This window comes from Acomys russatus, chromosome 3, assembly GCF_903995435.1.
Source record: "Acomys russatus chromosome 3, mAcoRus1.1, whole genome shotgun sequence".
NCBI classification, from domain to species: domain Eukaryota; kingdom Metazoa; phylum Chordata; class Mammalia; order Rodentia; family Muridae; genus Acomys; species Acomys russatus.
The window spans coordinates 39,977,318-40,004,008 of record NC_067139.1 but is presented as its reverse complement, the minus strand read 5'-3'; the positions used below and the strand labels follow the sequence as shown (position 1 = coordinate 40,004,008).

Sequence of the window (26,691 nt, the reverse complement as noted above, 5' to 3'; positions counted from 1 at the left end):
AGAGGCTTTATATTTAAAACTGTGCTTTCCTCTCGGAAGAAAAATGTAAAAATAGCAATTAGAGTTACCTGCAAAGTGACACAGTCCAGAAGAATGCTTCAAACTCCATCCGGGATCTCAAGCCTGCTAAAATCATTAGGGGATGTTCTGTTCCTGGGACCTGTTCAACTCTCTCTTGGACATCAAAGAGAATGTACTATGTGAATTTAAAGTAGTGGAAGACATCTTTGGCTCTGGCCCTTCCCTGTCAGACACACATCCTCAGCTTCCAGAGCTCCCATGGATTAGGACTGACTGCACATTCAAATGGAAATATTTCAGAAGGTCCATGGCGCCCTTCGACTTGATGCAGTCCTCTTTGCATGACAAGAGTGCATCATTTGGCAACCTGAACAGGTTGTTACATTTGTCCTCTGGTGGCAAAGCCAATTCCCTTTGGGTCATCTCTTGCCTTGCCCTTGTGAACAATAGACTCTGGTAACAGGCTTTTCTAAGGCTAAGAGGATCCTGACATCAGACAGAAACACCAAGTGCTAAATAGCCTACCCACGTCCACCCGTTACCCCAAGATCATTTAGCGCTGGTGATCAGTGCTTAGACAGCACAAAGCCCCAAATTGGATTGTATTTAGAATAACAAGTGGAGGGGGGAGGTGTCTCAGATGGGTTATTCTAAGACTTTCTCAGTGATGGTTTATGGAATAGGTCTCAAAGCAAGTCAGGTGAGCAGAGCAGTTGTGCCATAAAATTAAATCTGGAGCAAAGTGGACCACTTCCTTGGAGTTAAAAATAGCTTAGTGCAGAGTCTCAGGCATACAGGGGAGGCTTTTCATATTTATTCACACTCTGCGGAATGGAGTGAGTGGCCAAGAAGCAATGTGTTCCAGTCTAACTCTCAATCTATTTGAGGGCTTGAGTGACCTCAGCAAGGATCTAATAGTCAGGCAACTGACCGGGGAGGAGGCTACTGAGATCCCCAGGGTGCTGTGTGGGAGATGAGCTACAGCATGGGATAGTGTGAACAATAACTTTACTAATTGTACACTTTGATGTAAATTAACTTCTTCAGAAGTGAAATAATTTCAGACAGCCTTTTGAAGGTGTCTGTAGTGTATGGGGTATGTGCCCCAAACCACATAGCTAACAAACTGGCTATCAGCCGAAAAGGACCTAATGCCCCACAAGGGGTGTGGTGTGGTTGGGAAACCTTACAGCCTCTTCAGCTTGGGTGTGCTGGGAGTGTGAGGCCAGGGTGGTGGTTTGGAAGGGAGAGAGCTATTGGATGTAAGAGGAGGTTAATAGAACTCTGGGGAACCGAGTGATATAGTTTCTTGCAGTTTTGAAGTAATGAAGTATCCACCTTGGGACATGCTTGATGCAGACTTCAGGCAAGAACTGAGCGGCCATGGAAGAAGGAAATCTTTTGCTTTCTACCCTCCCCCATCCCTAAAACAAAAGACATTACGTTAACGTGCACCCAGGGTCCATATAACATTGGAACGGCTGGTTTTAGGTTCCGTAAGTGTTGAGAAGCTGGAAATGTGCACGCAAGATACACGTCTCCATGGAAAGGAAACGCTGACAGTTAAATTATCAGCTGTTACAAATACAGGGGCTTAATCATAAGTGTGAGCAGCCAGGCATCACCTGCAGTGTAAGTGATAGCAAATACACCGCACACTTAGGAGATGTCCGGGTTTATATATCAACCCAAGATGAGCAAAGCTGTTTCCATATGGGGCTGAAGTGTTTTTTATAACTTCCAGTGTTTAGTGCATACAATTTGAAAGGTGAGAATTAGGGTAGTAAACTGATATATTTGATTGCATTTTAATGCTTCTTTGGGGAAAGATTTGTAAGCTGTGAGGGTTTTCCTTTGTCTTTTGGGAAATGGGGACAAGTCAGTTTTTATGCAGTTCAGTGAGAGCCATTTGACCTCTGATCTCTGTTTCTGTTTCTTTCCTAGGATGACTATTTCAGAAACTGGAATCCTAACAAGCCCTTTGACCAAGGTAAAGGATGCGTCACTTCCAGCTGTGCACACCATGGGAAATGCCAGCCCACTTTCCCTTCCTTGCATTCAGAGTTGATACATATCTCTCTCTCTCTCTCTCTCTCTCTCTCTCTCTCTCTCTCTCTCTCTCTCTCTCTCCCCCTCTCCCTCCCTTCCTCCCTTCCTCCCTCCTTCCCTCCCTCCCTTGCTTCGTCTCTCCCCCTACCCCCTCCTCTCTCAGAGGCTACCTAGCTGTCTTATTTTATTGACTTTGGGGTCTGAACTAAGCAGGGTGGTAGAAATTATTTTATAAAATAAGGTATTTGTCTGAGGTTATTTCTAGGCAGATTTAAGCAGTTTTTAAAACTTGAATCAGCAAGGGCAAATATTGATTGGTTTTGTTTAAAACAATAGTAAAATGATTACCAGGCTTGTGAATTATGGGATTGGCTGTACCCAGCAGTTTTATTCATAGGTACTGTGCTGAAAGATGTCCCCCATTCAGTGATGGGAAAAGAATAATTCTGGGAGATTTTCAAGGATACTTGAAATAATTTGCTAAATGTGTTCTTGATGGTTTTTATTTTCAAAAACTATTTATTTATTAGTGTGCACGTGTGCCTGTCTACACACACATATACATGTGTGGAGGTCAGAGATGACTCTAAGGAGCTGGATCCCTCCTTCCCCCTGTGTGGGACTCAGTGGTCACACCTAGATCATCAAGTTTGGTGTGCCTTCACCGCCTGAGCTATCTGGCTAAGCATCGTCCTTCATGGCCTCTACATAGAAGTTGTTGCAGCATCCACTCATGGGCAGGCAGAGTTTAGCCTTGTCCCCTTGGGTCCTTCCCTTTCATCCTGGCAGGCATGGGACTGTTTTTATGGGGGCAGGTGTAGGTCACAATGTCCTTGTGTGAGTCTCTAGAACACAACGGGGGGCTACTTTGATTCGCTGTCCTGTTCCCGCTGTGCCATGAGTGGCAGTTCTTGGCACAAGCATCACTGCGGGAAACAATGATGAACTGTGCTACGGATACGCATGCGCCATTAGGCCTGAAACTCAGAGGAGACATTGTCTACCGTGCATGCTTCCAAGGGCTCATAATTCTGCATATCGGATTCAGTTCAGCCACTTCCTGTGGACTCTGCTTTTTCTCATTAGCAAAGCTGATGTTCAAATTTTCACGTGAGTTTATTACAAACCTTGAAGTAGTGCAACATTTTGTTCATTCGCGCCTGTGCGCCTTCATCTATCCACCTACCTACCTACCTTAGACATTTACTGCACTCTCACTGCTTGCACAAATGCCAAGCCAAAACACTAGGCGAAGAACAAATGAACCATGGTTAGTGTCCCCCAGAGCTGCTCAGAGTGAGGAGAAAGGAGAAAGAATGGCCATGATTTCAGTGGGATGTGTTAATGACCAGCGTGCAGGTGTGTGCAGGGAAGCATGCATGGCGGTGTAGAGGACTGTGGCGAGGGGCTTGTGGCATGTATGTCGGAGGGATGGATGGAGGGTGCGTGCAGACAGTCTCCCTTTGGAGCCTTTGCCTGGGGATGCACGTGTGTCCGGGGCCTTGCTCCTTTACAATCACTACGTCACTACCACAGTTCACAGTAGCATATATGAAGCTATTAGTCGTTCATGCTAAGCATTGCCTTAACTTCTCATGTGTTTTTAGAAGACTAAGCCTTCATTTATGCAGAATACTCATAGATGCAGAGTGACACACACAGCCCCTTCCTGTGTGTGATGGGCGAGTCCATCAGAGGACCGCTCAGGCCCGATTGTGACAACAGCTCAACTGTGAGCTACCCTGAGCTAACACTTTATGCTTAGACACATAGATGCATTCTTGCCCTCCCAGGATCTAGCAGCCATCATGTTTTCTCCCTCCAAGGGCTTTCAGACATGAAAATTCCATGGAAGGAAGACACATTTGCTTTTATTAATGCACACAAGAGAAGGGGCTATGTAAACGCAAATGCCATTTGCTACCTGGATATACAAATGATTGCCTTGCTCTGATGGTCACACGGGGACTTTGAGCCCAAGGGAACCACAGCATTTGAACCTGCTTAGACGAGATCTGCAGACATGGGTTTTGCCACTGTTCTGAATGGAGCTCTGACCTGCTCTGCATGCTCTGCTGAGATGAGCCCTCTCCCCAAAGCTCATGATGTGTAGAGGTGCTTCTGAGAGTCCTACTCAGTGGTACCTCTGTGTGGCTGCTCTGGTTATGTGTTTATACAGCCAGGGGAGAAATGCCATCAATCACACTGTGTACTGCTTAATAGAAATGAAGGGTTGCTGATGGCACTGGCCCCACACAGTGAAATAAAAGCCACAGGCACAGGCAGCATGGGGCATTTCATCTGGAAAGTAGACCAACTGAGCTCTGTAGAAATTGTCAGACATGTGAAGCCATTTCCATTCTGGCCTAGTGTGCGTTCAGATGCTGTGATTAACACCATGGCAATGTGGGGAGGAAAGGGTTTACTTCATTTACAGGTCACAGTCCATCACTGAACAAAGTCAGGTCAGGGACTCAAGTAGGAATCTGGAGATAGAAACTGAGGCAGAGACCATGGAAGAGTGCTGCTTACTGGCTGGACCCCCCCTGGCTTACTTAGCCAGCTTTTTGGTGCAACCCAGGAGCCTCAGTCCAGGAACAATACTACCCACAGTGGACTGGCCCTCCCATAGAAACCATTAATCAAGAAAACGCTCCACAGACATGTCCAAAGTCAATCTCCTGGAGGCAGTTCCTCAGCTGAGAATCCCTCTTCCCAGGCAACTTTAGTTTGTGTCAAAGTGATTTTAAAAAAAGGTCACCATCCTACTTTCCTGATCTGAGAAAGGATTAAAGACAAGGCTGGGGGTGTGGCCCAGTGGTCGTAGCCCTTGCTGTATGAATGTGAGGACCTATGCCTGGATCCCTAGAATCCACAGGTCAAGAAGCAACCCTGCAGGCCCTGGGCTCTTGAAGCTGAGGGAAGGTGAGGGTAAGGAGGCCTCAGAAGCTCATGGGCCAGATAGGCTGGTGCACACAGGGGCAAAGAAGAAACCACCTCAAGGACCAACACGGAGGCTGACCTCTGACCTCTACATGCCCACTGTGGCACATACATGACTGCACTGGAATGTGCACGCACACACACAAAAACTTGTTGAATACCCTACTCAGAGCTCATAAAAGCTGTCAAATGTTTACTACTGGTCATGAGGACAGAACCAAGGAGGGCCTCTTTCACGGGACAAACCCTGTTTCACAGGTGTGGAGTGTGTGTACACTCATGGATGGTGACACGCTGTGGTGGGAGCAGGGGTGAGTTCTGCCTCATCAAGATATTTATAAGCTGGTGCTTGTTTACACAGACGGCATGGCGCCATCATCATCGTTGTGACTTGCTTCGGCTTCAGCTTGGCCTCGCATAGTCTGTGCCTTTGTTCTGTGTAGCCAGTCTCCTGGGCATTAATTACTTCCAGTGCTGTGACAAGCGTATCCCATTCTCTTTTCCACCCGAGGGAATGGGCTCGATGAGGACAGTTGTCCATGGGGTCCGGGGCAGAAAGAAAGATACAACTTATGGAACTACAGTACTATCGTTAAGAAAATAAAAATATGGCTTTGAGGGCTCACAGAATTAGGGGTTAAAAAGCCGTGAAGCAAAGCCTAAGGAGTTATTCTGAAGCTTCCCAGTTGTCCGTTTAGAAAAACAACACTGAAGCTTGTTTGCAGTATTGTTTATGGAGTAGCTGGTTTCTTGTTGCATGGCGGTGAAAAAAGAAGGTTTGTGTGTGTGTGTGTGTGTGTGTGTGTGTGTGTGAGAGAGAGAGAGAGAGAGAGAGAGAGAGAGAGAGAGAGAGAGAGAGAGAGAGAGAGAGAGAGAGAGAGAGAGAGAGAGAGAGAGAGAGAGAGACTGCTCAGTTTAGAATGTTTGGAATGTAATCCTGATGACTTGAAATGTCTCAAAGTGCTGGAGCACAGATGGGCTTGGATCTGTACTGTCGTTGTGCTCCACTCTGGAATAAGTCTGCCACGTTGATGCTGGTGTGAAGTCCCAATAGACAGGACAGTCCCTGTTAGGAGGAATGGTCTCTGAGATGCAGTCAGAGACAAGTGGACTTCCTTATAGAGAAAGGCATGGATGTTTCAGGGACAGCAGTCATTGGCTTCTAGGATGAGGCTGCTTGGGCAGTGAGCGTGCATCTTTCTTATCTGGCAGCTCAGCCTCAGCAACACAGGTAGCTTCAGAGAACAATAGAAACGTGCACGACTAGAGCTCCACATTTTAAAATGTTCCAGGGGTCAGGATCCCCCTGATTCTACATGCTGCTGACTCGATGGTGGGAAAGAAGCAAGCCTTGGAATTCTGATTTAATCTGTTATGCCAACATTCCAACACTCGCAAGCCTTGACCAAAAGCACGGAACCATGTGAGGGGGAGTTTTACAACTAAAAGGAGCTATAGGCTTTGGGCTTTTTCAAATCTACTTTATTCGGGGTTCTTTAATGCTGATAACTCCCTTCCAAACCACCTACCCTTGATAGGAGAGAAAAGAGGTTAATGGGAACAGGAGAAGTAGACCTTTTTAGGCTCAGTTCCTTGGATGGATTCCACCAGGCCCATTAAACAGCAAGCCAGCAATTCAGCAAAGGTGAACCACAGCATCTAGAACCCAGAACCTCGATGCAGTCTCTGGAGTGTATCTAAGAGCATCTTGAAGTGGAGTGATGAACAACCAAATGATAGGAAGTGATGCCAAAACCAAAAGCCAAGCCTCTGGTTTTGGGCTTATACACACACACACACACACACACACACACACACACACACACACACACACACACACATATATACATACATACATACATACATACATACATATATATATATATATATATATATATGTGTGTATGTATGCTATCAGAGTTGATACTAGGAGGTTTATCAGCTGGCAAAGACCATGCCCCTGCAACAGGCAGTTCCTCTTCTAGTGGACAAACACCACGTGTCCCCTCACAAGTCTGTTTCCAGTGGACAAACACTGCACACTCTCACACAAGTCTGTTTCACATCCCACACTTGGGATCAAAACAAAAACATGTTTACATCCTCTATAAGGAGTGATTCATCCGGTTCTCCAGCTGCCTTCTGGGTCTCGGAGTCCGTGGAATGCCACAGCATGCCGTATTGCTGGGCTGAAAGAGCTGTGGGGACAAGATGGCTCACTATAAAATTGTTTGGAACTTTTCCATTTAGATGAATCCAAAAGTTTACCTTTGGGACTGGATAGAGATGTGGAGTCTCTATGGCTTTCTTCTTGGTGTGGAATTTAACACACATACCCCACCCACACCGGAACCTCAGATTTACATTCATTGGGCCCTTGCAAAACATTATTTAGGGCTTCGTGCACCTTCTTTGAGTCTGAGACTTGTTCTCTTTCAGAGGCAGCCGGCCTTGCTGTGGGAGGCAACGTACTAGTTTCCCCTGGCTGCCTCGCATTTGGAGGAGCAGACGTAGGATCGCTATTTCCATGCAACTTCAGGAAGATGTTCTTCCTACCCCAACACTCCTCATTCTTCTGCACCCCACCCCATTGCCCATACCTCACTCCAGCTGAGCTAATTCTTCTCTCATTTCCTGTGTCTTGACTCTAACAATGAAATAACTATCTTTTTCTTTTTCTTTTCTTTTCTTTTTTTTTTTGAAAAATGGAATATTGATTTCTAAATGTTGCAACTCAATCCTGGCAAAGAAGAGAACATGATTGATTTAAATATTGGTGTTCTCGGCTTTAACGTCTCCTCTCAGCTTTGAAATTGCATCAGGTTAAAACTTTGACCCTTTCTCTGTCTGATTTCACCTGTTTTGCTTGTCTGAGAGAAATAAGCTGTCACATGTGTAATATTGAAATCCCACAGGAAACTCTCCTGGTCCTATCTTCCGTTTTCATTTCTCTAAAGGTGATGGGACTGTTGCCTCTCTTTTCTCTCAGTGTCATCTGAGCATGTGCACAAGGTGTTACATTAAATTCTGTGTTTCACAGCAGAAATCCATGTCCCCTTTTCTAACTTGCTCCTGGCACTCAGTGTAGTGTTTGACATTTTGTTTTGGTGGCTGTAGGTTTAGTGACTCCTTTACAATGTGGTATTCCTGCAGGTGACACATTTTACCCCAGCTCTCCCCCACCGATGGGTGGCTTCATTGTCTCTCTTTGTTTTGCTATTGTGGTACTTTTTCTTAACATTTCCAACAGGCACACAGCAGCTTTTCTGTCAAGCCTTTAGGCCTGCAGATAGTGGCATCTCCTGGAGGGAAGCCAGGGTGGGATGCTGTGCTGGCTAGTTTTAAGTCAACTTGACACAAGCTGGAGTCGTTTTGGAAGAAGGAACCTCAATTGAAAAGATGTTCTCACCAGATTGGCCTGTGGGCAAGCCTGCAGCACATTTTCTTAATTAGTGATTGATAGGAGAGGGCCCAGCCCATTGTGGGTGGTGCCATCTGTGAGTTGGTGGTCCCAAGTTGTATAAGAAAGCTTTCTGAGTAAGCCTAGTCAGCACCCCTCCATGGCCTCTGCATCAGCTCCTGCCTCCAGGTTCCTGCCCTGTTAGTGTTTCTGCCCTGGTTTCTCTGGATGATGAGCCATAATGGAACTGTAAGCTGAAATAAACCCTATCCTCCCCAAGTTATTTATTGTAATGGTGTCTAACCCCAACTAGGATGAACGCAGCTTTGGCAAATCTCACGGCCTTTCTTAACTCGAGGTTGCCTGTCACTGGTATAAAGGCTTCTCACACCCTTGCATTTATGAGTGTTTGGTTCTAAGAGCATCCTTCTGTGTATGTTTTCTCATAGAGGAAGGAAAAAATGAAACATTCACAACATAATGCTCTTATTTTAAAGTTACAGGCTAACCAATGAGGTATGAATATAACTTCAATAAAGCCAGTAGAATTAAATGAGCCTTTTAACCACCAGGGTGGGGAGAGACATTTAGCATAAGCAGCAAGAAAAGCCTAAGCAAGGGCTGGTTTCTTACCTCAGAGTCCTGTGGAGTAAAAGGAAGGGGTGAAGGGACCCTGATTAGATACTGGCTGTGCCATTCATTACTCAGTGGCCCCATTGGCTAACCTCCTTCACTCTCTCCTCTGTAGAGTGGCGCTAATGTGCAATTCTATCTGGCTAGACATGTGTGAAAGTGACTGTTATGTTCCTGGCAGCCATAGGGCTGGCTGGGGTGTAGTATTCCTAATGAATCTGTGTTCCTTCTGGTCTATTCTGCTAGGTGCACTTGTGCAGGACTCATGTCCTCACCCGCTCCTGGGGCAGATGTGCATAGCATGCTCTGGGACCCTCTGGCCTCTCTTGCTGGGGTTAGGATAATGGAGCCAGGAGGACAGTAAAGCTCACCTAGCACTGTGGGCACTGTGGCTTCCTGTATCTATGTAGGAGCCTCCTCCGAAGGTCCGGCCCATTCTAAAGTCCTTCAAACCTAGTTGGTAATGTGCTGCTACTCCACCTTCCAGGTGGGACAACAGCCTCTGGATTAATTACGTTGTGTTTGTTGAGCCACAGTGAACTGGCTTTGGCTTAGATGAATTCTCAGCAGAGTAGAACATGTCAGCTGCATTTACAAACCCATCAATGCTGCTGGTTTAGCTTCCTTCTTGCAGAGTGTACAGTGGAGTAAGGGTTTTCTCCAGTTGCACAGAAGGGAGATGGCTGCCTAAGGAAACGCTGGAGCCCGCTCGATGCCTGAAACAGAGGCATGTTGCATGTTAATGACCTCGTCTGTATTATGTAGCGTGTGATTGGTGGAGACATGTACAATGTTCCTTTTACGTGGTCACCATGTGCACAGGAGCTGATAGCATCTGTCGGGAAGGCCCATGCTCTGCAGCGTTGGAGACTGGCCTCTGTCCCGAGCTTACTTACGATATGAGGAATCTAAAAAATTGATCCAACCTCATTATAAAAAAAACCCACAATGAGGGCAAGAAAGCTCTGTCACACAATGTGCCATTAATGTTTCATTTGGAGCCTCCGACGTGGAAGGATCTGCACTCGTGAGTGGGAGCTAGTTGGTCTGTCAATCATTCAGGCAAGCACTTACCTGTGGGTGCTGCACTCACTGTGGTTTGTTATCCAAACTGAAACCCAGTAAATTTGGTCAGCTGGAAGGTGTGGCAAAGAAGCCTTTAGGGTCAGGGGAGCACAGGTCAGAGGTCATCAGTCTTTCCTGGGTGATGTCCAGCAGAGTATCCTAGAGGAAGTGCCTGGTGCCTTCCTAAAATAGGCATGCATTTGGAGGAGGGCTAAAGAGGGAACACACGGTAAGGAGAAGTGTTTTCTGAGTGTGACCTGAGCAGAGGCCACAAGCGTGAGGGACTCAGGGCTGCTACAAACAAGTGCATCAGAGAGACTCACTCGTAAGCAACTGCCATTTATTCCTCATGCTCTGGAAGCTACAGCTTGAGCTCAGGATGACAGCAAGGTGAGGGCCTTTTCTCAGTTATCATGGCTAGCTTTCCCTCCGGTCTTCACAGGGTGTCTTCTGGGGAGCCATAAGGGTCACCATCAGAGCCCAACAGCCTCCCCAAATCCCCACTGCCGGAACATGCATACTGGGCTTTATCAGTAGCAGAGCTTTCAGGGGACACAAACCTTCAGTCCATCAGAGGCATGATGCTTTCCTCAGAAACACATGAGGAAAATATAGTACACTCCTGGCCCCACTGTTTCCCTCTCTCACCTGATTATCATCTCTGAGCTCTCATGCCCCTTGAGCAGGCGAATAAGCAGTCAGGTAGACCGTGGGAAGCTGGGCCTGTGATGGCCTGTCACAAGGGCTATCAGATTGTCAGGACTTCAAGTTTATCAGGAGTGGTGAGAAATGAAGGTGTCTGGGTATATGCGAAGCGTCTCCATCGCTGGCAACATGCTTGCTTAAGATAGCGCTGGGGAGTCTCCGTGCTGGCTTCACGGCACTTGGGAACAAGAAGAATATTTATACAGTTTTGAGGCCAGCCTGGGTTATAATTTAAACATCTGCATCAAATGAAATGAAACAGTAACAAGGGAAAACAGTGCTTGACGAGGTCATTGTGTGTCTGGGCTGTTAGCTGCTGCTGTCCTACAGGGAGCCACTGGACTTGGGTTGTTAGATTGTCTTCTTGGTGTGTGCCTGCATATGTGCATGCATGTGCATGTGTGTGTGTGCGTGTGTGTGCGTGCGTGCGTGCGTGCGCGCGTGTGTGTGTGTGTGTGTGTGTGTGCTCTCTTGGGACTCTCCCTAAGCTGGAGTATCTGGCCATCTAAGAGGTGGGCATAGTACCCGGCACAGCTGGAGAGTCCCTGTGCTCAGAAGGTATAAAGGAACTGGCGACAAGCATGAAAGCCTGGGCAGTGCTAGGCTGTGACTATCCCAGGTGGTCTTTTGTGTCTCCTAGGGATCTAAAGATGGTTTGTGTAACACACACACACACACACACACATTCCAACACATACACTCTAACACATATATACATACTCTAACACACACAAACACACTCTAACACACTAACACATGCACACAAACACACACATGCTAATAGATACACACCCCAACACACAAACATATACATACACTCTAATGATACGCACTCACGCAAACACAACGCTCATACTCTAGAACATGGTACCCTTGGGGTCCGAGAAACCTTTCTGCCCCTGGGCATCCCAGCAGAGCCTGCTTGAGCCAGTGAACGCTGGTGGAGGAACTGACTTTTCTGGCTATCTGGGCACCAGAGAGCTGAGCAGTACCTGGTGGTGGGGGTACGGGTGGCGTCGTCATTTGCCAGGGTCTGAGAGCTGTGCTATAGCCACAGCAGCTCCAGCTCCTCACTTCAGAGTGGGTGGAAAATGAGGAAGCTTTTGTTAAGGCAAAAAGGTTAGGTAAAAAAATTTTTTTGCTTTAGTTTCATTTCTGTGGCTGCTATAAAAATACCCTGACAAAAAGCAACTTAAGGGAGAAAAGCATTTGTTTGAGTTTACAGCTGCAGGCTATAATGACCCTCAATTGGGGGGAGTCAAGGCAGGAACTTGAAACTGCCGGTCACATCATATCCCCACTCAAGAGCACAGAGACGTGAATGCATTCGTGCCCTGTGCCAGGCTAGCTTTCTCTACGGTTACACAGTCTCAGGCCCCAAACCAGCGCATGGTGCTGCCCACCACTGCCAGGCTGGGTCTTCCTCCATGCGGTAAGGGGATGAGGGCAGTTCTTCACAAACACACCCACAGGTAAACCTGATCTGGACCAACCTCTGTGAGAGCCCCTGTCAGCTGATTCTGGCTTGCGTCAAATTGCCGATTTACAGTAACCATCATATTTGTCCGTGATATCTTCGGAGATACCCCGACCCTAACTGTGCTCCCTGTGTCTCTCACTGCATTCTGCTCTGGCCACGCCCTGCTCTGGCCACGCCCACCTCCTGTGCCCCACCTCTAACATGTGCTGATAAATGTGCGTGCACCTCCTCTTGCACCTGCATCAGGGACTGTTCCATTTTCCTGCAGACACCTACTTAAAATGTTCTTTTTAGCTGTGTAACCAAATGCTTGAAAGCCTGATGTGTCTTTATTAATTTTTAAAAAAAGTTTACTTCGTCTGTTTCATTCACCAAAAGGTAAGGAGCAACCATATGTAAGTAACGGGGTTCCTAGGCATGGGCTTGGGAGAGAGAGCCTTGCTCATGCTAGTGTCTAACAGTGACAGAGGTGTTACTTCCAGACCTTCCTGTGCAGCGAGGCTTACAGCTCTATAATTAATCCAGTGATACCCAGTACACAGTCTTCTAAAGGTCTGGCTTGACACATAGTTAAAATTGCCAAGATGGAAAAGAATAGAAAGCCGGTACCTCCGTCAGGGGTTGCGCTGAGGGGGTTGTTTCTGGTAAGTGTTTAGCATCGGGAACAAGGAGTTCTGGAATCTTCCTGGCATGAACAAGGCGTTTGAATGATCTGTGTTGCCAATTAATGGAAGCAAATGGATCTTCTATCTCCAGCCAAGTGGCAGCTGAGCCAGACGCCTTTATTGAGATGTTCAGACATTCAGAATCCAAACTGGAATCTGTTTCCTCAGGACCCGGTCACCTTCCTCCATGCTGAGGTAGGAGGTCAGTCACACCCACAGGAGAATGGCTGATGAAGAGGCCCCAGAAGTTCAGGCAGCCTTGTTAATCTGGATTCACAAACTGAAACGCGCATTTTGTGTGGATGGGAACACTTTCCTTGCACATGTGTATGCACACACATGTGTGAATGTGCATTTGCACACATGCATGCACATATACACACATGCACTCCAAGGCACATACATATACATATAAACACATGTGCACGTGAACATGCACATGCACAAACAGTACACACATTTATATATTGAATTTAAAAATAGGTACACATTTGGTACCTATACAGATACTAAGACCTTGATAAAATTTATATTTTAAGGACATCACCAAATTTCTACTTAACCATGATATGATGAAGTTCTCAGGCAACCATAGGACTATTAGCATGGTGGCCATGTTCAAAGGGTAGCAGGAAGGTGCAGCTCACAAATTTTATTTTTAACCATTAAAAGAATTCCTTGTGAGGAATTTGGGCATGTTGACATGGTGCATAAATATAGGAATATTATTTTAGATTCTTTTCAAGTCAAAACAAACACGCACGTGTCACTACAACCTTGCAGAATACTTATTTTTAAGCCATACCTTTTCTTAGTGATTCAGTTAAGATAAATTATTTATGCAAAAAATACCCATGGGGAAAATACAATATTTGGATATAAGCCATGCAAGTGTTGGCAGACATATGCTAATAATTATGGTTTTTACCTTTAGTGAGGTTGATCCTGAGGGTTTTTTTTTTTTTTTTCTTTCTGTGATTAGGCAGGAGGAGAAATTCACACTTGGGAATGATAAAATTATATTGTCAGATTATGGGCAAACCTTTGTCATTCCGTTCTCATAGCAGAGCCAGATTTCTCCACACTTAAGTGGTTTCATTTTAAGTACAGTTTATGAAGCAGAGGTGGCTGCTGGAACACAGAAGGATAGGTGAGCCTCCGCTCCAGCCATGTAGTGCATGTGGCATGGTGTCCACTCTGCAGACGCAACAGGTGAACTTTGGCAAGTGTCAGGTCATGTTGACACAGCTTAGAGCTACCTGGAAAGAGAGGCTTAGAGAGAAACTGTATCAGGTTGGCTTGTGGGTATGTCTATGGGGATTGCCTCAATTGCTAACTGATATAGGGAAACCTAGCCCACCCTGGGTGACACCATTCCCTAGGCAAGGGGTCCAGACTGGGTGAGATTTAGGAAGTTGAGCTGAACAGAAGCAGGCAAGGCTGTGATGATGTGCTGTGACTAACCGCTAGGTCTCCTGCCTTGACTTCCCCACAATGATGGGGATCATTTGGGATTATAAACCAGCTAACTTATTTCCCCGAAGGCATTCTTGTCAGAATATTAGGTCATAGCTTCTTCAGGTGCCTGTGTTGTCTTTAGTAAGAATGGCAGCAGAGTAAGCGACCCCAAAGCCATACTTTCTTTTTCTGGAGTCATCAAAACAACCGTAAATCACCAAATGTTGTTCAGTTTCTTATAGAATTTATATGAGAGCATTGGTGTAGTCTGTCAAGAAGGACGAGTGTTTGTCTTTTGTTCATATGCTTTCGGTAAAAGGTATGACCGAAGAAGGGACTGGGGAGCCATCATCCTCTGAGTTCCTGGGGGAACAGATTAGCCTGGTCCCTAACCTCAAGGACAACCTATGCCCTCCAGTGGGCTCTTGTCCTACTCTGAAGGATCCTACTTCCACGGATCCTGTGCTGCAGCCCCAACAGGAGCTGCACTTAAGGACTTCTGTTAGCTGTCTTACCTCTTCTTGACAGAGAAATCTAAAGGGCACACTGTACTGAATGTGATTTATCTCTCATTGTCTCAGACACCAAGGGAATACACTCTAACTGGGAGGTAGGGAGGGCTGCCATGTGTTTGTTTGGAGAGTTGCTCGGGTGCTTGTGTCTGGTGGACATTGAGCCAAGATGCCCTGGAAAGTACAGATGGATGGCTTCTGCCTCTGGGGACAGCCAGGCTCTTGGGTGAGGGGCAGTCAGAAGAAGGTGGCAGCTGTCCGGTTAATGATTCTGTAGAGATTTCTTCTTTGTAGAATATTCTCACTGGAATGGAGGAATGTTAGCAGTTAAGAGCACTTGTTGCCCTGGCAACTCAGTTCTTAGCACTCATGATGGGAGGCTTGAGACCACCTCTAAGTCCCGTAACTCTGGACTCTCTACAAGCACCTGCATGCATGTGGTGCATGTAAATGAACACAGGCACACACACAGGCACATACATTTAAGAACAACCCTTAAAAGCAGCTACTAAAATGAGAGTGCTCCCACTGGCTACTGTGTGTTTGTGTTGATGGCTGCATTATCTACTTTTCCCTCCAGTTTCATTTTTCTTGATTCCGTAGCTTTTTATATGCATTTAATTTATCAAAAATATAAATGGGAGAAATTATCCTGATGTCATACTTGTCTAGATGGTAGAGGTGGAAACTGCAGAGTTGTAATTAAGCAAGCAGATTATAGGTCTCCCACATTAACTCTCGTGTTGTTCTTTTAAGATCTTATAATATTATAGTTCATGTATAGCTTACCCTTGTATTCACACAGTCTGTTACCACAGCTTAGAAAACCCTTGGTCCTGTCTTATATTCTGTACAATTCGTCTCTGAGGTCTCAATTTATATGCCATTAATGGAGGAAGCCACACTTATGCCCTAGTCTAGATCAGCCCCCCCCCCCACCAATACTCTATTAAATCACATCTACACAAAGCATAGTTTTTGTCATAAATGACATGAATGTACTATGTCACACTTTAAAGGCCTTTTACTATTTGCTTCATCAACATTCCCATGTCCTGTGCCCACAGTGAAAATTAAGTTAAACATGACTTCATCCCTAACCATAAATTAGAGCCAGAGGTTGTAAAGACACAATAAGCAGGAGAGAGAAGAGGTCCTCAGGAGATGTGATGGAAGGAAACCTCCGTCTGTGAAGCCCAGGGGAGCTAAGGCTTCTTTTGGGAGTGGTGATATGGCCTGGACTTGTTCTCAGTATCTTCCTGTTTAATGATTGGCTAGTTTACTTACTACCTGAAGTCCTGTGTCATACAAGCATCTAAAAGCCCACTAGGGACATCATTTCACTGCTATCCGCTTAATTAAGTCTCAACCAGGATGTTCCCAGTGGCACATTCCTTATGACGGGACTCTTGTAGCAGCTGCCTGGATCTGCAGCGGGTGCCCAGGGAAGGGAGGCTGCTAGAGGACACTACAGATTACTAGTGATGGTTTGTAGCTGGACCTTTTGAGACTATTACTTCGCTTTTTCACTCTTGGACATAAGGACAGACAGGAGAAGTGACTGGCTCCCAGATCCCCAGCTAGTTGTTGGCCATTCAGGATGAGTGTGTAGAAGCCTTGACCTTGTATTTTGCTTTATGGAGTCAACAATGGAATCTTATCTCTTTTCAAACAAGTGATGTTCTATTGTGCAGATGGGGTTGTTTGAGATGTGAGCAGGGAGTAGGAAGGGCAAAAGGCAGTGGGTGGGGGAGGGCTTTCCCTGTCAGTGGCTCAGGAGTATAATCACAGGCTTACAGTGTGCCCTGGACAGGAGCATTAGCGGCTCTCGAGAACTTGCTGGAAATTCGTTCTCTGGCTTTCGTCAGATCTGCTGGATCAGAAGCTATGGGATGATGGTGAGCAGTCTGTGTAAACTGCTGATGTTGATGCCCACTTACATTTGAGAACTCATGGGACTCTTGCTGCATCCTCTGATACTGAGCTGGCCATCAGGAGCTGGCTGTGGTTAGGACTTTCCTGGGCTAGGATACTCTGTGCTGCCTCACCTACAGACTTGTTGGAAGAATCAAGGAGGTGCTGCTACTGTAGGTGAATGGCTTATAGCCTTGGCTAGGTAGTCATCCTGGATACTTGTGGTGTTTCTGTTCATTGCTGATGGGGCCAGTGTTGCTATTGGCGGATCCCGCTCTACCGACATCGATGTTTCTCCTGTCAGCTCTTAACGCAGCCCCTTCCGGAGGGCCACGGGTGTTCTTCCTATTCTCCTAAGGTCATCTGTGTCCTTCGTGTTCTCCCAAGGTCAATTGTGTTCTGTGTGTCCTCCCACGGACCTCTTAGAAACATCCCGCCTGGCATCCTGCCAGTAGGGTCAGCTGGTAGTGCTGGAAGGGAGGGTGGAGCTGAGGGAGCTACCCGAGGTGAAGGTTATGCAGCAGGACGCAGCCAGCTTCTGTGACCGGGTCCTGAACCACGAGAAAGGACAGATCTTGTCCAGAAGGGCAGGTCTTATAAACAGACATGGTTATAATCTGAGTGCGTTTAGCAAGCAGAGAATCATAACTGTAGGTAAAAGTATTCCTTGACCAGTGGGGACGTGGAGGCGAGAGCACTTCCCTCTACTCTTACACGCCTGGATTGGTGGGTGCAGCAAATTTTACAAACTATTTTTAAAAATCAAATCAAGTCGCCATCCTGTCAGCTGTTTTAAATAGTACAGTTTCAGTGTTAAAATATGAAACATGGAGGACGTAGAGTGACGAACATACATGAACATTCTGTCTTCACAGCTTCTCTGTGGACTGGGGTGTTTACAGTACCTGCCTTCCAGAAAAGGAAGATGAGATGCAACTAAGTCAGCAAACCCTCCCTGACCCCCCTCTATGCCCCAAAAAGTCAAATAGTAAATATTTTAGACTTTTAGGTCCATATAGTCTGTTGCAGTAACTGACTTCTGCCACAGAGGCAAACAGAGACTTTGTCATGTGTGATATACAAATGAGAGGGCGTGGTTCCCTTCTAGTGCACCTTCAGGTGTGCAAGGTGAACTTGAGCTTCCTAAGATTTTAGGTTATGAAGTAATTGTAAACCTTTCAAATATTTTAAAGTGTAAGGAAATATTCTTAGCTAATAGGTTGCCTAGAACACGGAGGAGGCCAGATTTGGCTGAGGGACACAGGTTGTGTGTGACCTCTGGCTTAGGGTGACCTAGAGGCCCAGGTCTCCACAGCCTACTCATGCAGGGCAACATTAGACGAGGAGGGGCCAACTATGCCCTTTCTCATTGCTAGCAACAGCCGGCCAAAAAGCACTGCCTGTTGTAATAGAAAAGTTTGTTGGGTTTTTCAGAAAAGCCCAGTTTTTATTTCCTCTGGGCTTTTCTCTCTCTCTCTCTCTCTCTCTCTCTCTCTCTCTCTCTCTCTCTCTCTCTCTCTCTCTCTCTCTCTCTTTAGCTTGATGTTAATTATAACTTGGTCAGTGCATTTCGGCTTTTGAACTGACAGGTAGGAAATGCAAGGTTTTTTGTATGTTTGTTTTTAAGTGAAAAAAAAAATCATGTACAAGGTAGAAAAAAAATCAGTAAAGGTCCTTTACAGTCTTACTTCTGTTATTCTACAGTCATTCTTCTCAGGGGTCCCACGATCTATAGATTCCCATGCCTGCTCCTGCGAGGTGATGTGACTTACTGTCATTTTAATTCGTACTTGCTTTTTCAAGTCATACATCTTAGAGAGCCCTCCACATATATTACTATTTTAATATGTAATGTCCTGTCAGTTCTGGGCCAGAAGTATACTTATTTATTTATCCGTCTCTTAGTTGTTGCATCTGAGTTCTTTCCCAATGATTTTAGTTATTATTTTTTAAAAAGTTGATAGAATATTCTGAGACAAAGCCTGCCATGCCTCTGCACAAACCTCTATGGGCTGTGTTGCTAGGAGTCTAGCTGGGACATCCAAGGGAATACGCAGCTGAGCTCCGTCCTTATCTTGTTTTCATTATTTACATATTTTTCTTACCTGTCTTACTGTAACTTCTGAGCTAGTCATTTGCCTGAGTGGAGACGGTCATACAAAGGACGGTCTGGTGGGAAGACGGGTGCCTTCCCGCCTCCTGCTGCGTTTCCCTTAGCCTGCCGTTGCTTGTCTGCTGAGCTACGGGTCATGTCCATCTTTTCAAGAGCTTCAGTTCAGTTAGCAGTAGGTGACACTCTGGTTTGAGGCTCCAGATTGCATCATGATCTTTGACATCTATTTAGAGAACAACCACCTTTTCTAAAGAAAAAAAAAAAAAAAAGTCATGCGTGGTAGGCTCGCCTGGCCGGGATTCCCTGCTCCAGGAGCAGCAGTGGATTTTGAAAACTGCAGCTAATCCTGTGCTTCTCAAAGCCTGCAAGAGGATTGCCGGTGGCTTAGGTACCAATTGGCACCTGCTGCCAGATGCACCAACGGGAGAAGCCTGCACTGAGCCCTTTATCTGAGTCATCTTTGGATTTACAAAGGGACCATATAAGACTGGAACTAGTCTTATCCCCTCAATGGAAGGGTCAGAGGGGCCCAGGCCACACAGCAAAGAAATAATAGCAGGGCCAGGCTTTCAGCTTTAGAGCTGAATGCAAAATGCCCATTCTTGGTCACCAAGGATCTTGTCATCTCAACATTGTACATGTATTTCCTAGTTCATGATACAGGTCAGCCAATCACCAGGAGGGAACCACCGTGGTGAGAGTTGGCCTGGCCTTGTTTCTCACGTAGTCTTAGAGTTTTCTTCAGACTGTGAGCTTTAAAGGCAAGACAGTGGCCACTCGCACTTCTGAGCCTCCCACGGAAAGGCACTCAACAAATAGGGATTAGCCGAATCAATGGATAAATTTGACAAATACACATAAGAGTAATTGGGGGAGATATCAGGGAATAAATAAAGATTAAAGTGCTACATCCTGAAAAATGAGGAAGGCATGCAGTGTAAACTGTTTCCTCAGTTGTGAGATCAGAAAAATAGTAAATTTCACTTTAATACATTAAAATTGCATGGCATTTAACCTCTGATCTCTCAATCACAGGTGTAAAATGGCAAAAATAACTTGGGTAAAGGCTCTTTGGCTAGCAAAGTAGCCACTGCTTTTCTAGTGTTCTGTGAGCTCAGTCTCTGGTGCGGGTGGGGGGGGGAGGGGGGGGGAGGGGTCTGGGAGAGGTCTGTGCGCATGTCTGGTCTCCGTTGGTTGTTCGGGCACAAGCCAAGAAAAGAAATCTCCAGTTGTCACGTGTTCTGCTGTCAGCCTGAGACAGTTTCTGCATAGATAGAGGCCCCTTAACCAAGACCTGAGTCTGACTCTTTGTTTCTGTCACCAACCTGCACAGGGCCTGAGCCCTTCAGGCAGTGGTTCCCAGTCTGTGGGTAGTGACCTTTTTAGGGGTCAAACAACCCTTTCACATGGGGTCCCATATCATATATCCTGCAAATCAGATATTTACATTACAATTTATAACAGTATCAAAATTACAGTTATGAAGGAGCGACAAGCTGATTTTATAGTTGAGCGTCATCACAACATGAAGAACTATATTAAAAGGTCACAGCATTAGGAAGGTTGAGAACCATGGCCCTAAGGGATTCCTCTAGGTCTCAGGGTGAAAAGTGAGCGTGTACATGCCAGGTCCCGATCTACTGTCCCTTTATGTCCACTTCCAGTTACCACATCCTCACAGATTCTCAATCTTGTCATTGGCCTGAGCCTCTTCTTTGACTTGGTTGATACTCTTTGGATTGGTCAGAGTTCTCTAGGGGAATAGAACTAATAAAATGGCTTTGACTATATATGCATACACACACATATATGAATCTGTATATATACATGTATGTATATATGTACATATACATGTGTGTATATATGTATGCATATAGGCATACACATACACATGTGTGTATATGCACATATATGCATATACTGCATGTATATATGTATATGCGCATGCGTACATATGTATGTGTATATATGTATATGCGCATGCGTACATATGTATGTGTATATATGCCACACACATACTACAAGAGCACTCATTAGCCTGCCTTACATATGGTATAGGCCCTCCAACAATGGTTGTCTGATGATGGAAAGGCCGGGAACCCGGTACTGACTCAGTCCATCGGGCTGGCTGTCTTGGCACTCCCACTCTGGCCCTGGAGAACTAGAGGACTCTGGGAGAGCTGCTGGCTTCGGTCTACACCAGAATCCTGAAGAAGCTGGATTTAATAGCAGCCATGGCAATTGGACAGATGAACTTGTCAGCAAGAGTGAGAATAAATAGGCTCAAAGTGCAGCTTCTCTCTTGGTGGTCCAGATTTGCGGTGGCTTTTCCTGCCTCGAATAATCTGATGGAGAAAATACCTTCCAGAGGTGCTCAGAAGGCTGGCTGCGTTTTAGTCGATCCTAGATCTAGTCAAGCTGACAGCTAAGATTAGCCATCGCACCCTGTAATTTGTGAGACACTTTCACTGGTTATCTGTTGAGCTAGCTTAGCTTTAGATCCCTCCTAACTGCAGGGTCGTGGCCCTCCAACTGTAGTGGCATGCTGATGACAAAGGCAAGAGCTTGATGTAACGCTGAGTGTTCACAAGGATTGGGTCCAGGGGCCTAGCATGGGCTTCTGAGCTAGGTGACCCAAAGACTGGCTGTTCTCAGGACCTGTGTAGCACAGTGTCAGTTAATGTAGTTGAAGCCAGAAATCCACAAGCCACTTCAGGCTTCTCCTTGGGTGAATTCTTTGGCATTCGTTCCCTCATATGCCCCATGTAACGTCAAAGAAAGCTGGGTGGACAATTTCAAGCAGACTGTGTTGTCAGAATAAGGTCTAGAATGGTGGGCAAGAGCAGCGGCAATAGCAGACACCAAGTGTGAGGATCCCCTTAAGGCCCACTGTCCCCACAGTCTGTCAGGACTGACAGAATTTGGAGTTCAGTTGCCGAACAATGAACAACAAAGTTGGAGATGGGTAGAGTGGACCTGGAGGCCTGAGGGGAGAGCTGAAAGAATGGATACTGCTCGGTTTGGAGGAAAGTCGGCAATGGTGGGCGAAGCAGGAATCAGACTGATCCCTGGATGTGGAGCTGGTCTCAGGGGTCACACGTTATAGGGACAGTAAGCTTCATTCATCACAAGGACAGTTAGGATGAGGACAGCAGTTACAGACATCAGGCAGTTTAGTGGTCTTAGTGTGTCTACGGTTTTTGGCATCACTGTTAATAATCCTGTGAGCCCCACTTTGTAGACTATGCAATTAAAGCTACAGGTAAATAGGTCACTAAGGTTACATGGTGATTATATGGACAGTGCGAACTCAATATGGATCCGCTTCACATTAAGACCTGAACTGTGGCCATTTCTGCTCATTTATTAATTAGAATTCTCTGTGGTGGTGGGCTGCTTGCTTTGAGGGTGGGAGAGGTGTCCCATGGCTAATTGTTCAAGTGGAGCATGGCAACTAGGAAAGTCCCTCTTTCTGTATAATAGGTGTTAATAGTTACAAGTGCTAATGTTGCTAAGAGAAGTGGGATGTTAGTTAAACATTGATTAGGCATCCCTCCCTTGGCTTCTGACTGCCTTTAATATGCTAATGTCACTGTGGTTCTTGACAGGCAGGCAGCCTATGTGTGATCCCCATGCTGACTTGAGCCTAGACCTCCTTTCTGAAGAACAATTCCAGGCAGGCAGGCAGGCAGGAAGGCAGGCAGGCTCCTTAGCTGCATTTGGAAAGAATGCCTTCTGTGAGGAGAATTTAGAAACTCAAGGCTGAGCTGTGTCAAATCCAGCTTTCTGTTGACTTATAGCTAGGTAATTTTTGAGAAAAAAGGGACCAGCTTTCACTGGTCATTCTGGTGTTCCACTGATGGGGAGATCCTGTGCTGCCTCATGGTAGAGACAACAATGGCGGGCAGGCACCGGGAAAGAGGAAAGGGAACACCATGGATAGACAGGCCACTGTTGTTGTTGTTGTTGTTGTTGTTGTTTTGTTGGGTTTGGGCTTTGAGTTGGCCTTCTTGACTGGGTGGGAAATTGTCCAGGAGACTCACAACTCCAAGACCTGAGAAGATAGCCCAGCTCTGAGGAAAGGAATCCTAGAACACAGGAGCCCAGGAACCACACAGCTCAGAGTGGAGGTCTCCTCTGCACAGATGTTGCGGCTCCCAGGGGGCGTTACCCCAACCCTTAAGGAACCAAGGAGCCTGAGCTCCGCTCCTTCCCCGGCATCTTCTTTTCTCTTCTTCTTCAGATGAGAGAGTCACGTCAGGCAGTAAATCTCTTAAAAGAGATTTATTAGAGGGGCAAATCCAGGAGTGGCTGCCTCCTCTGCTCCTGGGAGAAGGCAGCAGGGAACTGGCAGACACAGCCTTTAATAGGATTTCTTAGGGGGCGATTTCCAGAGTATGGATTGATGGGATTACAAATCCTGAGCTTGGGGAGTGCAGAGATTGGTGGGATTTCCTGTTCAGGGATTGCTTGGTTCTCTTGCTCTGGGTGTGGCGGGTTTTAGTGGCAAGCTCAGGGATTGGTCAATTCTATTGCTCAGGAATTGGTGAGGTTTTGTCCAGACTGTTCACCTCAAATTAGCATGACTCTAAGATGAGTACTACAGAGGGACTAGAGATAATAGTTACAGAGGTCTGGGTGAAGAGCTGGGCTGGTGGAGCTTCCTCAGGCAGAGGTCTGGCCACTTTTCTGCCTTGAGGACTTTATAAAGTATATAAAGTCCTAAATTTACAGAGTCCACTTTGAAGGCAGTGGGCTGAAGCAGGAAAGGTTGTCGTCATCATGAACAGCTCCCAGGGGTGGCAGTAGGCATTCTGAGGCAGGAAAGGTACCAATTCCCGTAGCAGTAGGCTAAGGCAAGAATTGTCACTATGGACAGCTCCTGCTGAGGTGCTGACTGGAGTAGTCATTTTTTCTCTCATAGTCTCCATAGGCCCAGGACGGGAAGGAGGGGCTGACTGCTCTGAGGCTGGAATAAGAACTAGCAGCGAGCCACTTGAAATTTTAGGGGCCTACTGCTCAAGGGCAAGACATAGTTCTTGGGGGTTGGGCAGCAGTGGGCCTCCACAGCTTGAGGGAGGCAGTGTGCCACAGGACTCGGGGAGGGGGTGGAGCAGTGGGTCGCTGTAGCTTGCTGGGGAAGCAGCAGGCCACCACAGCTTGGGGACAGCAGCAGCTTAGAGCTAGACCACTCTCTCTGCTGGGTGGGCCACCTGCCACAGTGGCCACTCTGATCTGGTGTTGGCTACAATGGCCTCACCATGGCTCGGAGCAGATCCCATAGCCCTGTCTGAGGCTGAGGCAGCAGGGTGGTGCTCTCATCTCTCTTAAGCTGCGCCACTGCAGTGATGACAGCCATACAGCCATTCGCATAAAGCAACCAGAAATCTATTTCCGAAGGCTCCACCTTCATGACCCAAATACCTCCACCTTATGTTTACCCCAACACTGCCCTGTGGAGGAGCAAATCAGCCCGAGTTCGGATGAGGACAGGCTGTGTTCTCACCCTAGCCTATTGTCTGACCACAGCCCCCTTGAGGTTGTTAATGTCACTGTAGTTCTGATTCTAGAACCACCTGGGTTCCTTGGCAAAGTGAAAACCACTGTCTCCATTCAGGGATCCTGTCACCTGGGACCTGGCAGTTTCTTGTTCCTGCCAAGTCTCAATACTCACACTGCCTTCATTTTCCCTCTTATTTATAAGGAGCAATATTAAATGTTTAATTATTTCCCTCCTCTATTTCTGTCCTTAACTATTGATTAGAACAAACAATTGGTATAATAATCATTAGATGTATAATTATTTCTTATAAATGTTATACGAGGCCTGGGAATGGCCTTGTAAAGCTGCAGATGGTAATGGAAAGATGCACTCATGTCTGAGCGGTTTCCGTTTCTGAAACCAATTATTTTTCTGAAATTGCTTTCCAGATTGGCTATTAAGTTGAAAAGATCATTGATTTTTTTAATGCTGGCATCAAGGAGGATTCTTGGTAAAAGAGGATGTGTTTGCTATTAATTGTGTTAGCTTTTACCTGGAGGCTGAACCCCAGTCATGGGAGGCCAGGGTGGGATGGAAAGATAGAAGAAGATTATCTTCTTACTGGAACCTGCAGTGGATGGCAACGTGTTTTTATTTTGATCCCATGTGTGGGATGTGAAACAGACTTGTGAGAGAACACATGCTTTTCTTCTAGAAGAAGAACTGATTTTTGTGGGGACATAGTCTTTGCCAACTGATACACATCCTAGCATGGACTCTGAGAGGAAATATAAATGTGTGTGTGTATATATGTATATATATACATATATGTGTGTATACACATACACATATACATACATACACACACACATATGGTTTTTTTTTTGTTTTGTTTTGTTTTGGCATTGCTTTTATCATTTGGCTGTTCATTGCTCTGCCTTGAGACATTCCTAGAGCTAGAGAGAAGCACAGCAGAGACACTGAGAGGTTCTGCTCCTGATTCCGGTTACTGCGGTTGCAGTCACCTTTGCTGAAGTGCTGCTTTGCTGTTTCACGGGTCTCCTGGAATCCTGACTATGAAAAGTGGAATCGCTCCAAGGAACTGAGTCTAAAAAGGTCTGCTTCTCCTATTCCCATTAACCTCTTCTCTCTCCTATCCAGGGTTGATGGGTTTGAAAGGAGGTATAAGCATCAAAGAACCCCAAATAAAGTAGGTTGGGAAAAGCTCAAAGCCTACAGGAACTGTAGAGGAATGGCTTGAGTCCCAAGCTAAGAGTGATACCTTAAAATGTTTTACCCATTTCACTGGGCATGGTGGCACATAATCTCAACTCTTGGTAGGCAGTGGTGGGTAGTGTTTGAGGCCAGCCTGTTCTGTGAAGTGAATTCCAGGCCAGCCAGGGTTAAATAGTGTAGCCCTATTTCAGAATGCAAAGACAAAGCAAAATTTTTTAACCTATTCCCATAAACTATTTTCTTTTTTTAAGTAGAAATAAACTGTACCATAGACATTGTTAAATTATAATATAAAGAAAGAAAGAGAGAGAGAGAGAGAGAGAAAGAAAGAAAGCCTACCAAAGCCTTAGTACTTAAATAATAGAGTATCAGAAGTCAGTTTGAAAGTCTCACTTGCTCACTATGATGTATAGGGTTGATCTTTAGTGTCCAAATAGAGGACACTAGGCCAAAGTGAGACTAGTATGGTGGGGAACTACTGGGGGTGTGGGTGGGGCAAAGTTGCCCAGATAACAACAGGTACCTAGAGCCATCCCTGGTGGGGATGGGTAGTTGTAGATGGAGGTCTCGAAGCTCGGGCTCTTTTCCTTAGCTGAAAATACCTTTCCCAGAGGGTGGAGCTAAGCCTTGGTTGCCAGGGTCAGGTATACTACTCTCTGTCCCCTGGCAGGATGCCCTCTCACAGGGACCCACAGAAGCAGCAGCTTCCTAGCTCACCCCTGTTGTATTTGTCTCCATAATAAGACTTTCCATTTCCACGTCAAGACTTTGGAAAAGAATGTCTAGGCTTCCCTCTAGTTTATGCTCATCGTAACTATAAAGCAGGACTTTAGATACCATCGAAATTTATTTTCAAATTTGGGTTTCATTTTTCCTCCTGGAGTCTTTCATTTTGCAAAACCACAGAGTGGAAGGCACAGGTTTGCAGGGACCCGAAGGACAGTGTGTCTCCTGCTACCATCTCTCTAAACTCCAGCTCCCATCAGAATTTTGTAGCTGTCAAAGTTTAGGAGTT

General features: G+C 46.0%; 1 protein-coding gene across 2 annotated transcripts in view; it reads left to right on the top strand.

Annotated features, from left to right (window-relative positions):
* The window catches only part of Spock1 (SPARC (osteonectin), cwcv and kazal like domains proteoglycan 1), a 454,464-nt gene that overhangs the window by 201,643 nt on the left and 226,130 nt on the right, over positions 1–26,691 (top strand). For both annotated transcript variants that reach the window (XM_051172511.1, XM_051172504.1), the window contains exon 3: positions 1,966–2,011. In XM_051172511.1, the coding sequence (XP_051028468.1) occupies positions 1,966–2,011 (46 nt within the window). The remainder of the gene's footprint in view (positions 1–1,965; positions 2,012–26,691) is intronic.